Source organism: Argentina silus (assembly GCF_951799395.1).
Source record: "Argentina silus genome assembly, chromosome: 21".
NCBI lineage: Eukaryota > Metazoa > Chordata > Actinopteri > Argentiniformes > Argentinidae > Argentina > Argentina silus.
In genome coordinates this window covers 3,216,163-3,240,146 of record NC_139675.1, presented here as the reverse complement: position 1 = coordinate 3,240,146, position 23,984 = coordinate 3,216,163, and the positions used below count along the sequence as shown (strand labels likewise).

Genomic DNA, 23,984 nt, shown 5'->3' with positions numbered 1-23,984 from the left:
TAGTAACTCCACTGTCCAGCAGGTGGCTGTGTAAATTGTCTAGATACAATCCCCAGTGTTCAGAATCGTGTGCATGGTAGAATGTAAGGTGTTCCTGCTATTCTGTCTGCAAGGCTCCTTCATTCTTAACTGGTTTAGTATGCTAGCAGTACTTTACAACATGATGAAATGTCAGTTCTGTGTCTGGTCTATTGTCCATCAGAGGAGATGGCATCGATAGATATATACATATCGATAAGTAGGTGGGGACGTGGGAGGTAGTGTCAGAAGTGTTCTGTATTGTTATGCAATGCAGCATAAAACTTCAGCTGGTAACGTCTGTCATTCACCTCTGTCCCTTCTCAGTGTTACGAGAGAGAGAACCTCTGCCCATACGCCTGCACGTCTCAGACCTGGGTTCAAACTGTATATTTACCCTTGTCGAGACTTCAACAAACACCCCGGAGGGCGTTTGGTTTTGTAATATGCAAATATATGCAAATGATCTGATTTTGCAACTGTGTGACTCTCCCACCTGTCAACAGCCATTGTAAGGCTTGTGGTGTACATTGTCTCCATCCAGGTGTCAGATCATTATGATTGACTTGTGGAATCTGATAAGAGAGTAATGGGTTGTTATGACATGTGTATTTTAAGTCATTTAGGTCATTTTGGCCATTCATCAATATTTTAAGTCATTTAGGTCATTGTATAGGTTACGGCCCTTTGAGACAGAGGGGATCTTGCGCTAAACTAGATAAAGGGGTATAGCCCATCATGTCTGGTTTGCATCGCTATTTCTTTCTCAGGGATTACATGCCATTCCCAACATTCCATGCATTCTCCCACATTAGTGACATAACTAGGCGGAATGCATGAATGCACGGACCCGTTGACGTTCCTGCACTTACAGTGCATCTGCTCTGTTATTTTTTTATTAACAGTTGTGAACAAGCTTGCTGTTCACCTTTAGATCGCAGGCCTGTACTGACCATGTGGCTTTCCAGTAGTTATGAAACTTCGAAAGGCATGTTTTGTAATCGAAACGCCCCGGCCAATCACAGCGCGACATTGCCGTTCACGTGATGGCTTTTTTTATGTAACAACGGAGTGTTGTACACCGTACGATTCTGCGAAGTCTACTGGATTCGCGACACTTTGTACAAAGATGTGTAAACACATTCTGAGAATACAATAATATAAAATAGCGGGCATTGTTGTACATGCCCTCTAGGCACGATGTCGCGACAACATCCCGAGCCGGAGGAAGCGGTCTTCTTTATCGAGCCTGGTTTAGAATGCGACTGGGACGAGGCGGACAATGTAGACCATCATAGACTTATTTTACAGAAAGCCGACGCGTTGGCATCAGAAAACCGTCTTAAAGAAGCTGTTGATGTCTTCTCAATGGCCTTTAGGTGCGGTGCTGTTCGCCCCGGGCAGCTGAGCACTTTAGTGGATTGTATTTTGCGCAACTTCAAGAGAAAAGCAGAAGGAGAAGCAGAGACGCCTTCGGAACCAACGAAAGCTGGTTCGGACAGCGCCGAGGAGGATCTCTTCGACTGCCCGGGTTGTCATCGGTTTCTGTGCGAGCCGGTGACCCTAGCGTGTGGACATTCGTACTGTAAAAGATGTTTACAACATGAGCTACTCTCAAAATGCAAGCTATGCAGCGAGCCGGTGTTAGCCCGACCCGGGGAACTCAGACGCAATGTGATTCTGTGCGGACTTTTAGAGAAGTGGTTCTCCGACGAGCTGAGAAGATCTAAAGATATTAGCCAAATTGAAGACCTGTCTATAAGAGAACATTTTGAGGAGGCTGTGTTACTAGCGACAGATGTGTTGCATTCCGGTGAGTGTGGGAGTCTGTACGGAGCTTGCTTGGGCACTATTGCGCAGCGTGACAGTCGGTTTAAATGGGAAAGCTCTCTCAAAGCTCACCAATGTCACGGAGTTATTTTGCGTATGTCCTGTAATCTTTGAAGGTGTCGCCTAGTTTATCATCACTGGGAGAGGAGGGGGAGAGGGAGTTCGAGTTCCACTGACCAACATTCTGGTACCCGATCATCCTTTTGTTGGTCCTATGTTCCTCCTCCTCCCTCTGTCGTGTAACTACGTCCGTATGTAACTCACGTGCGATCCCTATTAGGATATTTCGTAACGTTTTATGCGGAGCATGCGCATTATTGCCGCGTTGCGTAAGGCAGGTCGTGACACTGCTGACAGGTTGTAACGGTGTCAATCGGAGACGGGACGCTGTGTGGATATATTTCTGATTAAGTTTGCGGTGCGCTCTCCTGTACAACCAGTCGCCTTGTGGCTCTCTCAAGGAACACTGGGTCGTGGCTTGGTCCGTGTTACCGGGCTCACCTACAGAACTAGTGGGTCTAGTCAGAGTTTATGGCCATACGCACGGGATACAGGTTGTGCTTACTTTGCCAGCTTCCTCTCAACATTGCAATGATATTAGATTATTCAAAATAAAATCACCACAAATATTCGAGAATGATCAGAGTTGAATTCCACATTTCATGTTGCACATGAGTACACATGGTTCATAGGCTGACAGGTCAACCAACAGACTTCCCCTTAGTGGTGGGTGTGTGTGTGTGTGTGTGTGTGTGTGTGTGTGTGTGTGTGTGTGTGTGTGTGTGTGTGTGTGTGTGTGTGTGTGTATGTGTATGTATATTACTACTGATAATAACTAGATTTCCTGCCTCCACTGATTCTCACCTCGCACATACAGAGGCCCGGCATCCGCTCAAACTATGATGAGATTTTTCAATATTTTAGTTGTTGAAGTATTTCTCACAGAGAACTTGTAATGTTCATCTAATGTTGCCAAGTCACACTCTATGATATTCTGACATTGTGTACGTCAACGCAGGAATATTGGCAGCTGCGGGACACCGCATTGGCTGAATTGACCTTGGGAAGTTCGAGTTCACAGAACGAACATGCCTATTCTCATCAAACATTCTGAAGAGCTTAGAATTCTAAGGTTCCATCTCTGTTTAGTGTAGTTCAGAGATGTTGAGCATCAAAGTTTTCACATCCCAGCTGGCAAAACTGTTATGTAGTATACTGTACTTTTATAGCCCAACAAGACCATCATCCTACAGGTACTTGGAGTATATGTGTGTGTCTGTCTGTGTGTGTGTCTGTGTCATTTATGGCATTTAGCAGACGCCTTTATCCAAAGCGACGTACAACAAATACATTTGTTTAAGTAAATGAATCATCTATCCAACAGTCATCATAAGACAAAATAATCAGTGCTCACACCAGAGGCCATTGGCGGTCGTAATGCCAGGAGGCTATTTTCTTTTTTTTTAAATGTATTATTATTTTAATATATATTTTATTAGTAGGAGAGACCTTGTACAGGGGGGTAACAGGGGAGAAGAGGTCTCGGGGTTAGGGTTAGTATAGGGGGGGTAGTGAGGCCCTAGCGCACAGAACTACAAACACATAACAAACAACTACATTAACACACAATAACAGCTGACCGGTAGACATGAGACAATGTGTAGGTGTGATGTCTTATGATGTGGCCAGTATGCACGGCTAGACTTGTTAACAGTTTGTCGGGTCTGTAGACCCATAACCCCTCTCTCCTCTGCCTCATCACTGGGCGTTGTTCCAATACTGTCTCCTCTGTTCTAGGGACTCGGGCCCCGTTCCAATACTTTACTGATCTGATTGGATTGGTCAAAGCGAGGTTATCACGGCATCACTTCCGCCAGTAACATAATGATAGATCAGTGCTTTCTTCAAGGTAGAATTTTAATCCAGACAGAATCCTTATGCTGCTGAACCAGATGCTGCTGAACGCTGCACGTTTTAATCCAGACAGAACCCCAGCCCTGACATCTTGATGAAGGCTGCTTGACTTCCTTGACCTATAAGCTCTTCGTAGAGCCAAGGGCCTCAACGGTGCGTCTCTGTCTCGATTAACGAGTTAATGGCGGTGGATTCTGTTGGTTGACTCTCATACATGGTTGTTTCATCATGTCAGTGCATCAACCGTTACATGCATGTATAATCCACTGATCTCCTTTGATCTGATCTCCTCAGTTCAAGTCACGACCTGAACTGAAGGAAGAAGAGACGATGACTCTTCGGCAATGTGTTTTTGCCTTGTGCTGGATGGGGGTAGATCAGTTAATGTACTCCTGGCCGGGGGTTATTATGTGTTTGGTGTCTGTTTGTCTGCATGACTTGTGGATACAAAATGGATCCTTCAAGGCTTGATAAGGAGGACACGTTTGGGCCTCTGATCGTGTCTGAACTCACCTCTTCTCAAATGTGCTATTAACAAAGGATGAAGTTCTGGTTAGGACCGAAAAAGACTTCTTCATATGTAACCGTTGGGGAACCCTTTCCATGCTGAACCCTTTCCGCAGAGAGCTCTAAATGGAACCCAAAAGGGTTCTTCCAAAGGATACTCATACAGGGACAAATGACAAACCCTTTATTTCCCTAAGAGTGTAGAAGATCAGATAACTGACTGACATCCTGTGAGGCAGGAAGCAGGTGGTTATCACATAGAGGGACACTGATACTGGCATTACACAATCAGAATGTTTTCCTTCTAAGTACTGTTTATATAGCCTGCTGTCTGTGTATGTCTGTCTGTCACTCTCTCTCTCTGTCTCTCTTTCTCTCAGATCTCACAAATAGCGTGTGTGTGTGTGAGAGAAAGAATTGGCCATCATAATCAATCAATCATTGGAGACATTAAAGTCTTTGTCATTATGCAAAGTCTCACCTCCTCCCTCTCTCCAGACCCATGGGATGTGGCGGTGCGATGGTCTCGGGCCTCGGCCTACGTGGGGCTACAGCAGTACCAATTGGCCCTGGAGGATGTAGAACTCTGTCTAAGCTCCACCCACTCTGCAGAGGTAGGTCACTTGGACCAATGACAGGACAGGCTGTACCAAAACCTGTGTGTGAGAGAGAAAGAAAGAGTAATGTGTGTGTTATGTGTTGTGTCATGGAGAGTCTGCTTAGAAGGTCATTCATGTGTTAGTGTACTAAATAGGTTGGCAGGCCATGATGATGTTTAGAAACCATGACCATGTTTAGAAACCATGACCATGTTTAAAAAAACATCAATCAAGAGAAACCATGACCATATTTAAAAACCATGACCACGTTTAAAAACCATGACCATGTTTAGAGGCCATGACCATGTTTAGAAACCATGACCATGTTTAGTAACCATGTTTAGAAATGGGGATATTCAATATTTGCCAATATTAAATATTATTTGACTTTGTTTCTCTCTCTCTCTCCCCCCCTCTCCTTCTCCCTCTCTCTCTCTCCTCCCCCCTCTCCCAGGCGTACTACAGGAAGGGGAAGGTGCTACAGGAGATGGGTCAGGTGGACGAGAGTCTGCAGGTGTTCCTTCAGTGTCTGTCCCTCGACGAGGACTTCCCCCTGGCCAAACGACAGGTTGAATTGGTGAGAGAGGGAGGGAGTGAGAGAGGGAGGGAGGGAGGGGGGAGGCCTGGTTACACATCCACCATAGTTGCTGTTACAGTGCTTGGAAGGACAATATGAAAGTGAATGATACAAGCCAGCACAGTATGGTTCAGCTAGGCCCTGTAGTGTGTGAAGCCTCCAAGAGTCTAGAACTCTGGAAGCAGTAGAGTTAGCCCTCTTATCTCAGTTCTACTTCGCTCTCTGCTCTGCTCTGATTTGCTTAGCCTAGCCTCTACCAGCCTCCCTCCGTCTGTAATGGAATTAAGCCCTTAGCTGTTCGTGTAAGAAATGGAACCCAGCCGATCAGCTGACAGTGGGCCTAATGGGTGAATCTGATTGGTTACGGGCTAGAGTGGTTGTTAATTACAGAGAGGAGTGTTCAGGTTCCGAGAGGGATTAGCTGCCAGATTTAGGGAGATAGTGTAGCCGCTTAATTGCGTTCAGACGCTGTGATTCTGTTCATTCCTGATTGAGCTGATCATTTATTTATTTATTTAGTCTTTTCCAGTCCTCTTTTTTTTTCTCCTTTATCTCCAGCCCATAGGAGCCCTGCCCTGAATGCGGTGGTTCATGCTGTAATGTGTTATTGTGTGTGTGTGTGTATGTGTGTGTTATCAGTCAGTAATAAAATTACATATGTTAGTTCTGCCTGGTCAGGCCATGTGGCTGGCCTGCCTGTTTTTGGCATTAGCCCCACACACAAGGGGTGTCTGTGTGTGTGTGTGTGTGTGTGTGTGTGTGTGTGTGTGTGTGTGTGTGTGTGTGTGTGTGTGTGTGTGTGTGTGCGTGCTTCTCGTCCTCTCTGAGCTCCCCTCCCTAACGATCCCCAGCCAATCACACAGCTCCCAGGTAGGCAGCCATTTTGAGAGAGAGAGAGAGAGAGAGAGAGAGAAGTCTGATTTATAGCGATTGGAACCAGGCCCGGATGTTTAACAACTAATGCTGCGGAAGTAACTCTCATAGAGGGAGAGTGGAGCCGAAGCTCACGTTTCTTTTTTCTGTGGTCACATGGTTTTGCGGTCATAAATACCACGTTTATATGACTCTCGGTCCTGAGTTCTTGAATCTCCTTGAGGTTGTCTCTGATACCGCCATTTTGGGGATTGTCTGTGCGTCCGATTGCCCTGCTCCTATGGCTAACCCCATGTCCTCTACAGATACTGTGTGACCTGCTCTCCCCAGCCGGAGGCAACGTGAAGGTGGGTCTGAGAGAGACGGCCCTGAGCACCTCTCCTCACCTGCGCTGTAAAACGCTGGTGGCCGATGCTCAGGCCAGAACACAGGCCCAGGTCCAGGCCCAGGCCCAGGCCTGTGCTGCCTCAGCCCACCCCTGCCCTGACACCCACCAGGTATAGAGCAGGAACATTCATTCAACATTCATATTATTTATATATATATCTATCTCCCATAATGAAATGTAGTTTAAAAAAAGTCTGTGTAATAATCCCTTCACAAAATATGTTACAAATATCTACCAACACATGGACACAATTTACAACGCTTGTTGACTCTCTCTCTCAGCAGGCGGGTCGCTCTGGGGGCCTGGAATGTTCAGGTCTGAGCCCCGCCCACTCGCAGCAAGCTCACGTGCCGGGCTGCAAGGAGGAGGGGCTAAAGAGGGTTTGCTCCGCCCCCCAACTGGGCAACCAGGAAAAGGGGGCCATGCTGAAGAGGAAGTTGTCAGTGGGGCCATGTCTGATCTCCAGCAGAGGGAGCAAGCATAAGAAACAAGGTCAGTCTATAATATATGTTTTATTAATTACTTTTTTAAGGTCATTCTATCCACCATTTTATTGGCACACAATTTTATGTCCTGTAACTAGCTTTTCACTCGGGAGACGTGGCTAGCTTTAACAGTTACGTATAGGATACTTTGACTAATAACAGGAAATGAGGGAGATAACTTCCATCCAAAAGGTTAAAGGTCAATGAGATATTGGAAACCTTAAAGGTAATCACCTAGGCAGAGAGAAGTATATGTGAAAACACTATACAGTGCCCTCCATAAGTATTGGAAAGTATTTTGTCTTCTTTTAGCTCTGTACTCCTAAAAGTTTGGAATGAGTGACATAACTTTCATCCAAAAGGTTAAAGGTCAATAAGATATTGGATACCTTAAAGATAATCACCTCTGCACTTCCTGTTCAACCTATTTAATGCTCTCTCTCGTTGCTGGTGTTATGTAGTCTTGATGCTAATGATGCTAGCACTACTGGCACTTAGAATGTACCATTGCAGCACGTGTGTGTGGAAAGTGTATGACGTTCCCCCTTCCTTTTGCTCTCCGTCGGGTAGGTTCTATAGGACCTACAGCCAGAGCCCCTCGGGCCGTACCCCCCATTGACCTGGAGTGTTCCCTCTGTATGAGGTAGACACACACACACACACACACACACACAAATACAAACACACACACAAACATGCACATTAATATTAAACATTAAATAATCTTTCACCCCCCCCCCCCAGACTGTTCTATGAGCCTGTGACCACGCCCTGTGGCCATACCTTCTGTAAGACCTGTCTGGAGCGCTGTCTAGACCACACACCCCAGTGCCCCCTCTGCAAGGAGAGCCTCAAAGAGGTAAGCCATCATGGTAACGGCTCACGGTACAGCGTTGTGCGAGCGACCCACTTTGGTTGTGGGTTCGATTCCTGCTGCGACCGCATTTACAAAACCTGAAAGCAAACCACTGTACGAAAAATTGCTTAGTCATCGAGAAATATGTGTAAATATGTATTTCTTGATGACCTAAGCAATTTTTCGTACAGTGGTTTGCTTTTTATATATATAAAGAAAAAAATATTTCTACAGTTATGGCTTCCATCACTAAGCCACTTCCCTTGGGGAAGACCTGGGTTGTCCTCCAGAAAGAGAGTTTAGAGGAGATATCTATCTTCTGTAAAGACATCCGGCTTCAGCTAACCTGAAATTGGAAGGCAGGATCATTCAGTTCCAGAGAGGCCGATTCAGAGTCTAATGATGCAGCTTAATCAAGCCTGAATTAAGTTAGCTCAATCACATGATGCACTGGAAGGCAAGATAGATGAACACTGGTAGCTCTGTTGAGTTCATGCAGGCAATGAGGAGCCAAGTCAGAGGCACGTTTTCATGACAACCAGTACCACTGCCTGCTGCTCTATGCTGGTAGAGTGGGACGTCACTAGAAACACCCAAACAACCGCTGTAACACTGACATGATAATGCAGATATTTGCCTGTCAAACTTGATCCCATCATAATAAAATTGATTAGTGTTTGCTTTCCCCATCATCCCAGAAACGGATACAGTTTGAAAAACTGCGCCGGTTAGATTTATTTTAAAAAGTCGTTTTTTTTTCAGCTTTATAAGCGACTTGTCATGTAAGCCATGTTACTTGTTCCAGTACACGCATCTCGAATATCAAATACAAATATTTAGATCAAGCTCAAAATAACTTTATATACTAGTCTCCTATGGAACTTCAAATACACACTTGCTATGGTATTCTTATGATGCAATCACTTTACCAGCGTATTGGCATTCAAATTAACTAAAACTATGATGAAAAAGACACTTGTCATATCTTATGTTATGTAAAATGTCAGTGATGAAATGTTCTCATCATGCATTTAAGTAGGCTCATATGGTGTTTGGTAATGTTTGATTCATTATCAGTAGCGCTTTATATTTGATGTCATACAGTATGTTAACACATTCATATGTGATATTGTATTAATTAGCGTACGCACTTGTGGTCTAGTAATTGGGGAAAGTATGGTCATTTGAAGATAATAAAAAAAAGTATTGCTCTGATTTGATTGGTCAAGAGCCTTTGAATCTGATTTAATTGGTTGAGAGCCTTTGAATCTGATTTGATTGGTTGAGAGCCTTTGAATCTGATTTGATTGGTTGAGAGCCTTTGAATCTGATTTGATTTGTCAAGAGCTTTTGAATCTGATTTAATTGGTCGAGATCTCGTGAATCTTATTTGATTGGTCGAGAGCATGTGTGAATTTAGCCTGAATTCAGGATAGAGTTGACCTAACCTGGTTAGCTCTGAAGGATTCAGAGCTAACCATAGTTTCTGGTCTACCTTTTCCTTGAGCTCTTTTTGGACCTGTTCTGAATGTTGTACCCTCAGAAAGACACACATTAATCCCCCCCCTCCACCTCCCCCAGTACCTAGCAGCCCGGAGGTACACAGTGACTAGTGTGTTGGACAGAGTCCTTCACCTGTACCTGTCTGAAGAACAGTCAGAGAGACAGAACACACACATGAAGGAGACACAGGAGCTCTCAGAGTGAGTGTCCTCCTCTCTCACACACACAAACACACACACGCACACACACACACACACACCTGGAGGAGGCGCAAGAGTCTCAAAAGTGAGTGTCCTCTCCTCACACCACCTCTCTCTACCTCTCTTTCACACTCTCCCACGCTCTCTCACACACACCACCTCTCTCTCTCTCTCTCTCGCTCCTTTTCTCCCTGACCTCTCTCTCTCCCTGACCTCTCTCTCACTCTCCTTTTCTCCCCGCCCTCTCTCTCTCACCCCCCCCCCCCCTCTCTCTCTCACCACCTCTCTCTCTCTCTCTCTCTCTCTCTCTCTCTCTCTCTCTCTCTCTCTCTCTCTCTTGCTGTTCTACTTTCTGTATCTATATATATCAGTGGGCGCCGCTGGGGTTTGACACGTCAGATACTGAGGGGGGGGGGTGGGTCATGCTCTCATGCACCAGATTGCTGAACACCAGATTGAACCTGTATGCATGAAACAGCACTCTCTATTATCCTAAGTGTCTAATACCCGCCCCAACCCCTTCCTCCCCCAGCCTGACCAACAACGTCCCTATCTTCGTGTGCACTATGGCCTACCCCACCGTGCCGTGCCCGCTCCACGTCTTTGAGCCACGCTACCGCCTCATGATCCGCCGCTGCATGGACACGGGAACACGCCAGTTTGGCATGTGCATCTCTGATGCAGAGAAAGGGTAAGGGTGCATCGTATACGCTCTTTTGCACACACACATGCAGGCACGCACACACATACTCACACAGGCACGCACACGTGCATGCACACACACACACACACACACACACACACGCCACACTTGGAATCAACTCAGACCTTTTATCTGCTTAATTGATAAAGGAATAGCCCACACCTGTCCATGAAACAGCTTTTGAGTCAATTGTCCAATACTTTTAAATTCCTTTTGGTCCCTTGAAAAAGAGGGGACTACATATAAAAGACCTGTAATTCCTAAACCCTTCCTCCAATTTGGATGTGAATACCCTCAAATTAAATCTGAGAGTCTGCACTTAAGGCCATATTCATTATATAACTGTAACTTGAATATGTTTTGGTAAACAGCTAAAATAACAAACATTGTGTCAGAGTCCAAATATATATGGACCTAACTGTACATACATACATACATACATACATACATACACACACACACACACCCACCCACCCAAGGGTTGGCATACACGCATGCACACACACATACACACACACAGCATGCGCGCGCACACACACACACACACACACACACACACACAAACTGTTCAGTTCTGCATAAGTGCTTCTCTGCTATCAGCTTGCCCTGGAGAAATAATTAAAACTCTGTACTCCCTGGTAGGATGAGATAAGGAGAGAGGGGAGGGAGCAAGGGAGGGGAGAGGGAGGAGAGAGGAAGGAGAGAGGAAGGAGGAGGGGAGAGAGAATAGACTGCAGAACCTTTCAGATAACAGGTAATAGGATTGTGAAGAGTCCTCCTGAGCCGCAGTAACTCTGATGAAAAGGAAACCCCACACCGGAACATTTAATCAGCTGTCAGAATGCATTATGTTAAGTCACATTCAAGGGTTTTTTAAAGCTCCTTTTCAACATTCCCTCTCGTTGTATTTGAATTGGCTGATGGTTTTTGGCGGGACTGTGGAAACACGTGTTCATGTTTGATGGGGCTTCAACCTTGTCATTCCCAGTGGAACACAAGTGACAACTCAGACAACTGTTAACAACGTTTGCAAATGTACCTCTCTGTACTCTGCTGTTTTGGTATGTTAGATTAACGTAGGTACTCTTTGTAATCTGATTTCAGGTGTGTTAGATTAAGGAATGTGCTCTGTGTAATCCCGTGTCAGGTTTGTGGATTACGGCTGTATGCTGATCATCCGGAGCGTTCACTTCCTGCCTGATGGGCGGTCGGTGGTGGACACCATGGGAGGGAAAAGGTTCCGTGTCATGTCCCGGGGGACGAGAGACGGCTACGCCATCGCTGATATAGAACACCTGGAGGACACGCGTGTAGGAACCCATCTCCTCCTCTTTAGAACCCATCTCCTCCTCTTTAGAACCCATCTCCTCTCTTTAGAACCCATCTCCTCCTCTTTAGAACCCATCTCCACCTCTTTAGAACCCATCTCCTCCTCTTTAGAACCGGTCTTTTCTATCTCTTTAGAAGTCACCTTCTCTTCCATGCCTCTAAAATGACATTTTAACATATTTATGGCTTGGGTGTGTGTATATATATATATATATATATATATATATATATATATATACACACACATACATACATACTGTACACATATATATAAATAATGTATTATTATTATTTTGTATTTTTAAAAAAAAATTATATAAAATTTGTCTGTGTATGATTTGTTTGTATGATTGATTAATTGATGGATTGATTGGTTGGTCCACCAGGTGGGTGACGTGGAGGAGGCCTCTGCGCTGCAGCAGCTCCATGACACGGTGTACGACCAGGCCAGGACTTGGTTCCAGACCCTCCAGAGCCGCTTCCGTCACCAGATCCTGCAGCACTTCGGCCCCATGCCCGACAGGGAGCCTGACATCCAGGTAGGGGCAGGACAAGACGTGCTCCCCCCAGATAGGCCACAGGAAGTAGTAATGTGTCCATGTCCTGTCAGAGGGTTGGATTGCTGCTCCACTGCTCTGGAACACTGAGGTGGGGGGGAGGGGCCTGGAGACAGTGTAGGACAAAGAGCATTGTGGGTAATTCTTACCTAATCCCCTCTGGCGGTGTTATGTCACAAGTGTGTTCTGATGATAATACCACACACACGCACACGCACACACACACAAGCACGCACACACACACAAGCACGCACACACACACAAGCACGCACACACACACAAGCATGCACACACACGTACGTGAGCACACAAATGCACACCCGCAAAGACGTGTAACACCATAAACAAATAGTTAATTATGTCCATAGTCTAAACACCCTCCTCTCCTTTACTACTCATCAGTGTGTGTGTGTGTGTGTGTGTGTGTGTGTGTGTGTGTGTGTGTGTGTGTGTGTGTGTGTTATAGCTTTTTAACTTGTGCAGTCCCCTGATCCCAGTGGTTAACGAACAGGGATTATTAAACCACCATGTAAAATTCACACAGCAGCCTGTAGCAACTGTCCTTTTTGCCAAAAGCAGCTTCGGCTGTTACAGCTAACTGCCTCCGCTACAGTGTGTGTTTGTTAATGAACTCACAGATTCTTGTCTCTTTGTATCACCATGGTATGAAAGCACCAGTGGAGCTAGCAGCTGTTTAAATATGACAAAGTGAATACTCGTGCCAGAGGTTATTTTTAGGAATGTTTTGACCTTGGAAAATAATTGTATTGGAGACATGGTCTGATGTTTATACCCTGCCCCCCCCCCCACCCAGGCGACTCCCAATGGGCCTGCCTGCTGCTGGTGGCTTCTGGCAGTCCTCCCCATCGACCCTCGCTACCAGCTGTCGGTCCTCTCCATGACCACGCTGAGGGAACGTCTCGTCAAGATCCAACACATCCTCACTTACCTGCAGAGCATCCCAGACGAGTAGAGCTTCCACCCACAACCCCCTCCCGCAACGTTTCACCAACCCTTCCTACAACCCTTCCACCAACGTTCCACCATCCATCCCATCATTCTGTCCTGTGACGCCTTTCACTCCACCTGGCTCCCCGCTGCTGCTGAGACGCCGGCATGACGTCAACGAGACGGCAGCACAATGTTGCGGAGACGTCTGGGCAGAGATACGACGCCACCCTGTCAACCAACCGGCCTCCGGCGAAACCCCGTTGACGCCTCCCCACGTAACGCACCACTGGAGCCCCCTGTGTTACTACACGGAAGAATAGTTGTGTGTATCACTCCAATAGCAGCCTCCCTGTCTCTATCCAGTGTTAATGACGGAGGCAGGTGTGTGTGTGTGTGTGTGTGTGTACACTTGGATGGGGGTGCTTCTGTGAAATCCCAAATGCTGAAACTAATGTCAGAGAGGGGAGGGAGGGGGGAGTGGGAGGGTGGGAGGGTCGGGGTGTTAAGACTTGATTTGTATGTGTAAAACCGAGCGCCACCGATAAAACAATGTTAGTCTTCCTTTTGCTGTGAGCATCGAGCCCCTCTCTGTCACTGCTATGTCGAGCACGCACAACCTCACTACCGCCATCTAATGGCCGTGGAGGAGCCCGCCGTGATGCAGAGAGGTCCGCTAACGTCTCCAAACAACGTCTCCATTTTATTTATCATTTAAAAAAAAAAAAAAAATTAAGCCGTCAGAGTGTAAGGCAGCGTGAAACCTTCTTCTTCCATGAACAGCCAACCAATCACAGCTCCTAGAATCCGGACTTCCAAAACACTCTTTCTTTCGGTTTTCTGAACCCTCTTCAATTCTGATCAATCTAGAACATTGTTTGATCCTGTTCGATCTAGAACGTCTGCAGTCCTGATAGTTCTAGAGCCTGAATGATCCTGATCGCTCTAGAATGTCTGCAGTCCTGATAGTTCTAGAGCCTGAATGATCCTGATCGCTCTGGAACGTCTCCAGTCCTGATAATTCTAGAACCTGAATGATCCTGATCTCTCTAACGTCTCAAGTCTTGATAATTCTAGAACCTGAATGATCCTGATCGCTCTAGAACGTCTGCAGTCCTGATAGTTCTATAGCCTGAATGATCCTGATCGCTCTAGAATGTCTGCAGTCCTGATAATTCTAGAACCTGAATGATCCTGATCGTTCTAGAATGTCTGCAGTCCTGATAGTTCTAGAGCCTGAATGATCCTGATCGCTCTAGAATGTCTGCAGTCCTGATAATTCTAGAACATGTGGTTACAGTCGTGATGGTCCTGACTCAAGGGAGTTAGTCACCGATGCAAGAGAGAACCTTGTGTTACCGTCATCTTTTTTCCGAGCCAACAGTTCAACTCCCCCTCTGAATCCAATGTTGACTCAAGTCGTTTCTAAGGGAAGACATATCTATATATTTTACACGGTGTGCTTGTATGTGAAACAATGTAACCGAGGGAGAACATGCAATATTTTGACGCATTGAGGGGGAGACGAGATGCAGCCGTGTAGTGCATGTATGTGGATGTGCGTTCAGCACTGCGAAGGTTAAGGGTCACCTGAGGTCTAAGGGTCACCTGACTCTCCAGTGAGATCAGCTACCTGCCTGAAGTCTCAGAGGGAGGCTTCTGATTGGTCGTTATATCCTGGATGCTGGAGTCCACAGACTAACTTGCCTTATTACCATTTTTGCATTTTGCTGTGAACGGCACAATGTGTCGGCTTGGTTACCATTCCAGTCGCCATTGTGATTATTACGTTATCGTTTTCATTTTTAGTTTAGTTTTTTTTGTCTTTAGTCGCCTCACAGCCGGAATCCTTCACAGTGTGTATAAACATTTTTAAATTACGGCTGTTATTATGTAAATCATTTGTAAAAAAAAAAAAAAAAAAAAAGGGTTTTCTTTTTTTGGGCCGATCTTGCTTTTTGCTCAAATGTTTAAGTTATCAATTTTAAATAATAAATGCACTTATTTTTTCAACCTGTCTCCAGTGTTCTGTTGGTTGCCACGGTGACTGTTAAGACATTGTCAGACCATTGTACAATAACCAATCATTCAGTGACAGTGGAGACTATAGCAGTGGCCATGTCTGGAAGTTAGTAATCAGTAAGCAGGTTGAACTTCCGGACATGCCCAGTGTGTTCCTGCTGAGGTGCTGTGGTTTGGCCACATATGTAACAGTTGTCTCAAAGTGCTTTACAACAAAAACAACAATAAACGCGATATAAACACTAAAAACAATACAAATAAAATGAACTAACACTGAACCATAGACCCCCCCCCCCCAAAAAAGCAAGCCAAGCCAAAAAACGCCCCAGAGGGGCGCAAAACATCGGGCACAGTGGAGGAACAACTCCCTGATTCACCATAGTTATAACGACTAGAGGGTGTTTGTAACAATAGTTATAACCACTAGAGGGTGTTTGTAGCAGTGTTGTAGCAGCGCTGCTGTCGCCTGGCCACTGGGGGGCGCCGGTGGTGCACCAATCGTATCCAACAGCTGCCTCTCAAAACAGTTTTTATTGTGAAAAAATAAAGACGTCCATCTTGATTTGAATTATCTTACAATCTCGCACATTGATCTTTTAACATCATTATGACACAGGTTATTCACAACACTGCAGGTCGACACAGAGTGACGGGATGACATCACTTGTTCTGCGTCTCCATTGGTTGTCTGATGGTTGAGGTTACCGCGCCGACAGCATCATGACAAATTCTGCAGGGGGGGACAGAGAGACACAACAGCATGAGCGCTGGTTAGAGCCAGGGCCGTCTCAATATCCCAGGGCACAGTTTTGAGACCGTGTGTGTGTGTGTGTGTGTGTGTGTGGCATGTCAGAGTGTGTGTATCGATTGCCTTAATGTGCTGCTGGTGAAATTGGAGCATCAACCGGCCTGATGTTCACTGTCTGTCTGTCCTCACCTCCTCCCTCTGCCTCTTCTCTTTTCCCCTCTCTCCTTCTCCTTTCCCCCAATCTCATCCTCTCTCACTGCCTCTTCTCATCCTCTCTCCTTATCTCATCCTCTCTCTATCTCTTCTCTCATCCTCTCTCTCCATCTCTTATCTCATCCTCTCTCTCCATCTCTTCTCTCATCCTCTCTATCTCTTCTCTCATCCTCTATCTCTTCTCATCCTCTCTCCTTATCTCATCCTCTCTCACTGCCTCTTCTCATCCTCTCTCCTTATCTCATCCTCTCTCTATCTCTTCTCTCATCCTCTCTCTCCATCTCTTCTCTCATCCTCTCTCTCTTCTCTCTCTCTCCATCTCTTCTCTCTCCTCTCTTCCCCTCTCCTTATCTCATCTTCTCTCTCTCTCTCTTCTCTCTCCTCTCTTCCCCTCTCCTTATCTCATCTTCTCTCTCTCTCTCTTCTCTCTCCTCTCTTCCCCTCTCCTTATCTCATCTTCTCTCTCTCTCTCTTCCTCTCTCTCCTTCTCTCTTCCCCTCTCTATTTCTCTCGCTTGTTAGAGCCAGGGCCGTCTTAATTTCCCAGGCGACAGTTTGAGACGTAACACCCCACTACATCTGGCCTCATCAAGAAGGCATTCTCTACCGAAGGCGTGACCTTTGCTGTCGTCATGGTTACAGCGTCACCGTGGCTCCACTCAGTCAAAACAGGAATCAATCCACCTGTCGATCAAAATGTCGCATTGGAACCTGTGATTGGCTGGTGGTGTGGTGTGGTGTGGTGGGGCTTGGGGGGGGGGGGGGGCTGGGGCGTGCTCTGGTCTTGTCTCAGTCACTCAATCATTCCCAGATATATCCATTATGAGGCCAGGGCTTTGAATTGCCTGCGTGTGTGTGTGTGCCTTTGCATGTGTGTGTGTGTGAAGCTATTGATTGATGAGGTGACTAGGGTGTAATTCCGATTGGATCCCTAGCCCTCTGTACCCAACAGGGGTTGGTGCAGATCTGAAAGGAATGAGCAGGTGTTACGTGTGTAATACGCTGAAACATCCACCTGGGGCAAGGCTGAGCTGCTGCCTTATACATGTCCAACCCTCTCAGATCTATACAGATCTATAGCCCCCGGGGGCTAGGGGTGTGTGGGGGTAGGAACTAGGGCCTAGGAGGTAGAAACAGGGTGTAGGGACTAGGGCCTAGGAGGTAGAAGTAGGGACTAGGGCCTAGGAGGTAGGGTGTAGGGACTAGGGCCTAGGAGGTAGGGTGTAGGGACTAGGGCCTAGGAGGTAGGGTGTAGGGACTAGGGCCTAGGAGGTAGGGTTTAGCGACTAGGGCCTAGGAGGTAGTGTGTAGGTCCTAGGGGCTAGGCTGTAGTATATCCAGAAAGGTTAATTGTTGATGACACAGGACACCCACGACGCTGACGCGCCCACATGCATGTGTTTCCAATGATTGTGATTAATCAGGTCGATGCACTAGGACAGACACGTGACACGCCCACACACACACAAAGAGGACCTTACAGGATGACACAGGACAGATAGTCATGAGCTGAGTGCATAAAGTGTGTGTGCATGTGTGCGTCTGTAAAAAAATCCTTGATTATCTTTCCCTCTTTCCCCCAGAATGGTATGTGTAGTGGGACTGTGTGTGTGCGCGTGCGTGGGTGGATGTCCGTATACAGTATGTACATAAACTATAAAGTCCTTGAGCTGTCAAGAAGTGTGTGTGTGCATGCGTGCGTACGTGCATGTATGTGTGTGTGTGGCGTGGCATGTCAGAGTGTGTGTATCGATTGCCTTAATGCATTGATGGTGAGATTGGAGCATCAACCAGCCTGACGTTCACTGTCTGTCTGTCTGTCCTCACCTCATCTCTTTGCCTCTTCTGTCTTCCTATCTCTCCTTCTCTCATCATCTCTCTCTCCTTCTCTCTTCCTCTTTCTCTCTTCCCCTCTACCTTCTCTCTTCCTCTTCTTCCGTCCTTCCTTATTCCTTCTCTCCATCTCTCTCATTCCCCTCTCTCCATCCATGCTCTCCCTTCTCACCCTCCCATTCTCTCTCTCCTTTTCTTTCTTCTTCTCTATCTCCTGTGTCCCTTCCATTCAGCCTCCCTGTCTCTCCTTTCCCCTCCCTCATTCTCTTATTCCCAACCTTTTGTCTTGTTTTTTTTGTCTTCCTCACCCTTGGCTTGTTCATCACCTCTACCCTCCTCCCCCCTCCCTCCTTCCCTCCCTCCTCACCATCAAAGTCTATGGTGCCATCCTTGTTGAGGTCTATGTCGTCCAGGATCTCCTCCAGCTCTCCTTTCTTCAGCTTCTCTCCCAGGAGAGTCTTCATGGCTTCCTTTAGCTCCTCCAGGGTGACCCTCCCATCCCCGTCTCTGTCAAACTGACACAGACAAGAACAGAACAGAGTAGTGTAGAATAAAATAGGGTAGAGTATAGTAGAATAAAGTACAGTAGAGTATAGTAGAATATAGTAGAGTAGAGTAGAATAAAGTAGAGTAGAGTAGAATAAAGTAGAGTGTAGTATAGTACAATAAAGTATACATTAGGGTAGAGTATAGTATATAATAGGGTAGAGTATAGTAGAATAGAGTAGGGCAGGGTACTTTATGTATAAAAATGAAAAGGTTGTAGGTCCAAAAGTGACAGATCCTAACTTGACATGAAACAGAATTGGCATGCAAACAGTCTCGTAGATGTGTGTTTTGTTTTGTTCCCTTCTGTCAGGTCAAAGGTCAAAGTTCAGCCCTGGGGACGAACAGACAGATGAGGGGTGAAGACAGAGGAGGAGGATCAGACTGATAGTGTGGCTGGGTTTCCTGTTCAGACTGATTTGCCCCAGTTGCCCCCCATTGGCTAACAATGACCATAAATTATCCGTCAGTTGTGTTTCTACCAGGGAAGTGTTTGATGTTTTGTGTACGATAGATGTTAAAAAGTCTACAGGGGCTGATCAGTAGTGATGGGCAAATGAAGCTTTTGTGAAGCACTGAACCACTTGAGCCAATTGTTTCGAAAATGGGTTCATTACGCGAAGCTTCAGTTACAGTGACCTCTCCTGGCGAAGTGCAAGGCTGCAGTCAAATTAGGCAGGCTAGTTGGTGGACAGGAGGCTTTTAATTACACGCACGCACGCACGCACACACACACACACACACACACACACACACACACACACACACACACACACACACACACACACACACACACACACACACACACACACACACACACACACACACACACACACACACACACACACACACACCTCAATGAGCAGTGTTGGAGAAACTACTTTACTTTTGTAGAAAAGATCTTTTGTTCTGAAGCATCTTTGCTTTGATCACCCTTGGATTTAAAGTATTGTAACGACCCTGTGAAAGGCCCGTTAGCAACTCCGCCAAGGGAGTTACCGCTCTTGGTGTTGTGGCTAGCGCGGCCGGTTTGTAAGCGAAAGATTGCGAGTTCGATACCCGCTTAAGACAAGCTGCTCTACCCCGCCGTTCGCTACAGTATCTTTGCTTTGATGAAATTCTTTGATGCACACACACACTAAGACTGAATATCATGTTCTATTTACAAATAAAGATTGATGAATGTGTGTATTGTGTTATTGAGGAGAGAGTGCTGGGGAAAATATGGCATAGGTTGGGTGTGTTTGTGTAACTTTGGCAGGGGGTGATTATGTGGGATGGGGAACACTCAAAGATTACAAGAAGAACACTCAGAGAATACAAACGCAATACCAACAACTCAACAGCAACAACGCACCTACTACGACAATCCACAAATTGTGCATTGTTTAGAGCGGTTATAAAGTGTTGAGGCACTCAAATTCAAAACTGTCGCAACCTGTCACCTGTCAGAATCGAGACGAGGCAGTGCCAGTGAATCACCTGATTGGACCGCGAACCAGTCAGGTGATTCATTCAGGCAACGAAGCAGTTGCTGCTTCGGACGTCATATGTCACATGATTTTTTTCGCACCAAAGCAAGCTTTGAAGCAGTGCTTCGATAAAATTGTTGGTCAGTGTTTGAAGCACGTATCGAAGCTTCAGTGTCAAACTGCCATCACTACTGATCAGCTTGATCCATATCTCCTGCAGCTCTCCACCCTTTTAATAGCTGATCCTCTGACTCATATTTTTAACATGACAACATGACAATTCTCTCTGGTTCCATTCCCAAGGCGCAAATGTACTCCCTCTTCATAAGGAGAGAGAGAGAGAGGGGGGGGGGGGGGGGTGATCCCAGCAACTTGAATAATTACTGCCCTATCTCAACGCTTTCTTGCTTAGCCAAAAATAATGGAGGAGTCCCTGATCAGTTCTCAGATGCGGTCTATATCTCTGCTGCAGGAGAGGACTTGATGTAGATCAGGGATCTCAAACTCGCGGCCCGCGGGACGATATTTTGTGGCCCCCTACTTGACATCAAAGTGTCGTGTTAGTGCGGCCCGCGCGTTTTTCTCACGCACCTTTTTGCCGAGTCGTTGCGCGTTTTATATATTTTTATCACTTATGGGCTACCATAGCTCAGACTCGTGACAGCTTCCGGTGGTGTTTGTTGACAAGTTAGCCAACGAGAATTAGCGACGATAGTCACATGGTTGAAACGTGATTCCGGAGCGACACCAACGTTATAGATTATTATTACAAGAGAAATAAAGAAAAGGAAAAAGGACAGATATGTGCGATCGCAAAAGAAAACGAATTGACCAAGAAATTAAAAGACACAAAACATGAGACAATGCACTTGATGTTAAGAATTAAGACAGGTGGAGTAACATGGAGACCAGAGTTAGCTCAGTGGTATCCAGAGAGATTTGGTAGAGCAGAAGGATGTGTAGGATCACACAGGATAATCACTTTATTTATGAATGTGAAAGGTATAAACACCTGAGAGAGAACATGATTGATAAATGTAATAATGCTAAGAAAAACGAAGTGCTCAAAAAAGCTATGAACAATGATAACGTTTTCAAATCCCTCTCAGAATATATAGAAAGAGCATACTAAATAAGATCCCAAATACTCAGGTATTGGGATAAAAACATGTAGATATATCACAATGGAAAGCCCGCCTTAAGGGTGCCTCTGGGTAAGAGAAGCCGATGTTCTGAACTGTTATTAATAAAGATTGAGAAGATTGGATCAGTTGTACTTTTTTTTTTGAATACTTGAAACCCTTTTTTTGTGGAATACTTGATGCGGCCCAGCCTCACCCAGACTCTACCTCCAGCGGCCCTCAGGTAAGTTGAGTTTGAGACCCCTGATTAGATGAATAGATGGAGTTCAGTCGAGTTCTCTCAATGTTAATAAAGGTGTTCCGCAAGGTTCGATTCTAGGTCCACTGCTGTTTAGCATTTATATTAAACAATGTCGGTTTGTCCTTGAACAAATGTAAACTGTATCTGTATGCTGACGATACGGTTGTCTACTCCTGTGCCCCCTCAGTTTAGCAGGCTATTCTTTACGTGTTTTAATTGATTATATTGTGTGGTAATTGTTTGTAATCTTAAATCTACTTTTTATTGTTTATGGTGTAAGTATGGCTCCCCTGAAAAGGAGACCTTGGTCTCAGTGGGATACCCTGTATAAATAAAGGTTTAATAATAATACTGATATCTACTGCTATCATGCTACTGCTATCAAGTTACTGCTATCAAGCTAGTTCCATTAAGCTGGTTCTATCAAAATTTGGCTATAAAGCTATTGCCATCAATCTCAGAGGGCTTGTGTATTGACACTGTAAATGTGACCGACGGGGTTAGAACTCGAGTCTCCTGCGCGCCACAAAACACAGTCTTAGCCCACTGAGCTATAGCCTGGCCATTATGTTCAGATCTCAGACAAGGTAACTTATCACATGCTTGTCGTTCCAAACCATCTGTGTGACATAAACCCTGTTACAATGAGTGTGTGTGTGTGTGTGTGTGTGTGTGTGTGTGTGTGTGTGTGTGTGTGTGTGTGTGTGTGTGTGTGTGTGTGTGTGTGTGTAAGCTGACTGCCCAGTGTACTTTGTGGAGTAGATATGTGTACAGTACATCCCCCAGGACTCTTTCATACTGCATGCTCCTTAGGGCCCTCTTGTTCACACTTCCAAGGGCAATCCCAACTCTTCGAGAGCACACTTCCTAGGGTATTAGGCCCCTTGTGTGTGTCTGTAGTGTGACTAGGGTATTTGGGCCCTCCTATGTGTATGTGTGTTTGTGTGTGTGTGTGCCTGTAGTGTGACTAGGGTATTAGGCCCCTCCTATGTGTGTGTGTGTGTGTGTGTGTGTGTGTGTGTGTGTGTTAAGGTCCTAGGCCCGTCCTACCTGTCTAAAGGCAGCGCGAAGCTCCCTCAGCCCCACCATGTGAGCCGTCTCTGCCAACATCCTGGGACCCATCAACTCACAGAAGTCATCAAAGTCTACGTGACCTCCCCCTAAAGAGAGAGAGAGGGAGACAGAGAGAGAGATGGAGGGAGGGAGGGAGGAAGGGAGAGAACAGGTTACACACACACACATATGCACATGCATACACACACACACACACACACACACACACACACACACACACACGAACACTCCCTCCACCTGCACAAGGACATTCATAATTTACAATATACTTGTAAATGCCCCCATCTTCAAAATGTGACCTTTTTCGCATGCACGCAAGCAAGCACACACACGCAGGCACACAGGCACGCACGCACGCAGGCAGGCAGGCACGCACACACACAGACATACACACACACACTCTCACTCTCACTCACTCACATTTCATCTTGATCTGCTGGATGATCTCTATGAGCTCCATCTCGGTGGGCATGTAGCCCATGGTCCTCATGCAGTCTGCCACGTCCTTGTAGTGGAGGTACCCGTCCCCGTCATAGTCAAACTCCTTAAAGGCTGTCTGCAGCTCTGACGCACGCACACACACACACACACACACACACAGACACACACACACGCACGCACGCACACACACACACACACACACACACACAGAGGACCAAACCAGAGTCACAGTAGTAGGCATTAGTTTAATATAAATTGTTTCTTCGTTTCGCATGGCTGTACCCTGATGTTAATTAGGTAATTGCTAATTCAGCATTGCAGCATTGAGCAGGAGAGCTGTGGTGTTTATCTGAGGGACTTAACTACTGTAGCTCCTATCTCATTTCACTGAATGAGGCTTTAAAAGATCAGAGGCTTTCTGAGACCATCAGCTACTGCGTCCCCCAGTATGAGTCAGATGATGAAGGGAGCGTACGAGAAAGAGGGGGGAGAGGGAGGGAATGAGGAAGGGGAGAGAACAAGGGAGGATGAGAGGAGGGAGAGGGAGGGAGGAGAGGGAGAAGGGCGAGGGAGGGAATAAGGAAGGGGAGAGAACAAGGGAGGATGAGAGGAGGGAGAGGGAGAAGGGCGAGGGAGGGAGGAGAGGGAGAAGGAGGAGGGAGAGAGGAGAGGATCGTATCTTCAGGGCAGTTTACTGTATGCTCAGTGTTTGGCTTTGAAAACCGTGTGTATGGTATTATGTACTGCAGTGTAGCCCTTTGGATGATAATCCGTACCTTTCCACCCTTCTATTCTACACGTAATTAATTGTGGTTGCAGTACAGGGGAGGCTGGAGGAGGTAGAAATCAGACGACGGCCTCATTGTAATCTATGGAATGTAATAGTGTCAAACACACGAGCATGGAACGGAATAAGGAAGGGCATTAACAGTGGCATTAGGTTTGATACCATTCCTCATTCCGTTC

The 23,984-nt window shown here is 46.1% G+C and overlaps 2 protein-coding genes across 2 annotated transcripts in view; one reads left to right on the top strand and one right to left on the bottom strand.

The window, feature by feature from the left end:
* The first annotated feature begins 1,088 nt into the window (after positions 1-1,088).
* On the top strand, positions 1,089-13,740 carry lonrf1 (LON peptidase N-terminal domain and ring finger 1). The gene is made up of 12 exons (XM_083692910.1): positions 1,089-1,831; positions 4,768-4,883; positions 5,323-5,445; positions 6,624-6,815; positions 6,988-7,198; positions 7,762-7,834; positions 7,936-8,050; positions 9,629-9,750; positions 10,283-10,441; positions 11,601-11,763; positions 12,169-12,321; positions 13,154-13,740. The coding sequence occupies exons 1-12, from the start codon at positions 1,219-1,221 to the stop codon at positions 13,310-13,312; spliced, it is 2,199 nt and encodes a 732-aa protein (XP_083549036.1). The 5' UTR covers positions 1,089-1,218; the 3' UTR covers positions 13,313-13,740.
* A 2,182-nt stretch (positions 13,741-15,922) lies between these two features.
* Positions 15,923-23,984, bottom strand: part of cabp4 (calcium binding protein 4) — a gene marked incomplete at its 5' end in the record, with an annotated part of 16,556 nt that continues 8,494 nt past the window's right edge. Inside the window, 4 exons of the mRNA XM_083692798.1 lie at positions 15,923-16,039; positions 18,470-18,617; positions 22,554-22,663; positions 22,998-23,141. Of these exons, the coding sequence (XP_083548924.1) occupies positions 16,011-16,039; positions 18,470-18,617; positions 22,554-22,663; positions 22,998-23,141 (431 nt within the window). The 3' untranslated portion in view covers positions 15,923-16,010. The remainder of the gene's footprint in view (positions 16,040-18,469; positions 18,618-22,553; positions 22,664-22,997; positions 23,142-23,984) is intronic.

Coding starts and splice junctions, on each gene's coding strand:
- lonrf1 (XM_083692910.1), top strand. CDS start 1,219: ATGTCGCGACAACATCCCGAGCCGGAGGAAGCGGTCTTCTTTATCGAG. Junction 1,832..4,767: donor GACAGATGTGTTGCATTCCG/GTGAGTGTGGGA, acceptor CCCTCTCTCCAG/ACCCATGGGATGTGGCGGTG. Junction 6,816..6,987: donor CCTGCCCTGACACCCACCAG/GTATAGAGCAGG, acceptor TCTCTCTCTCAG/CAGGCGGGTCGCTCTGGGGG.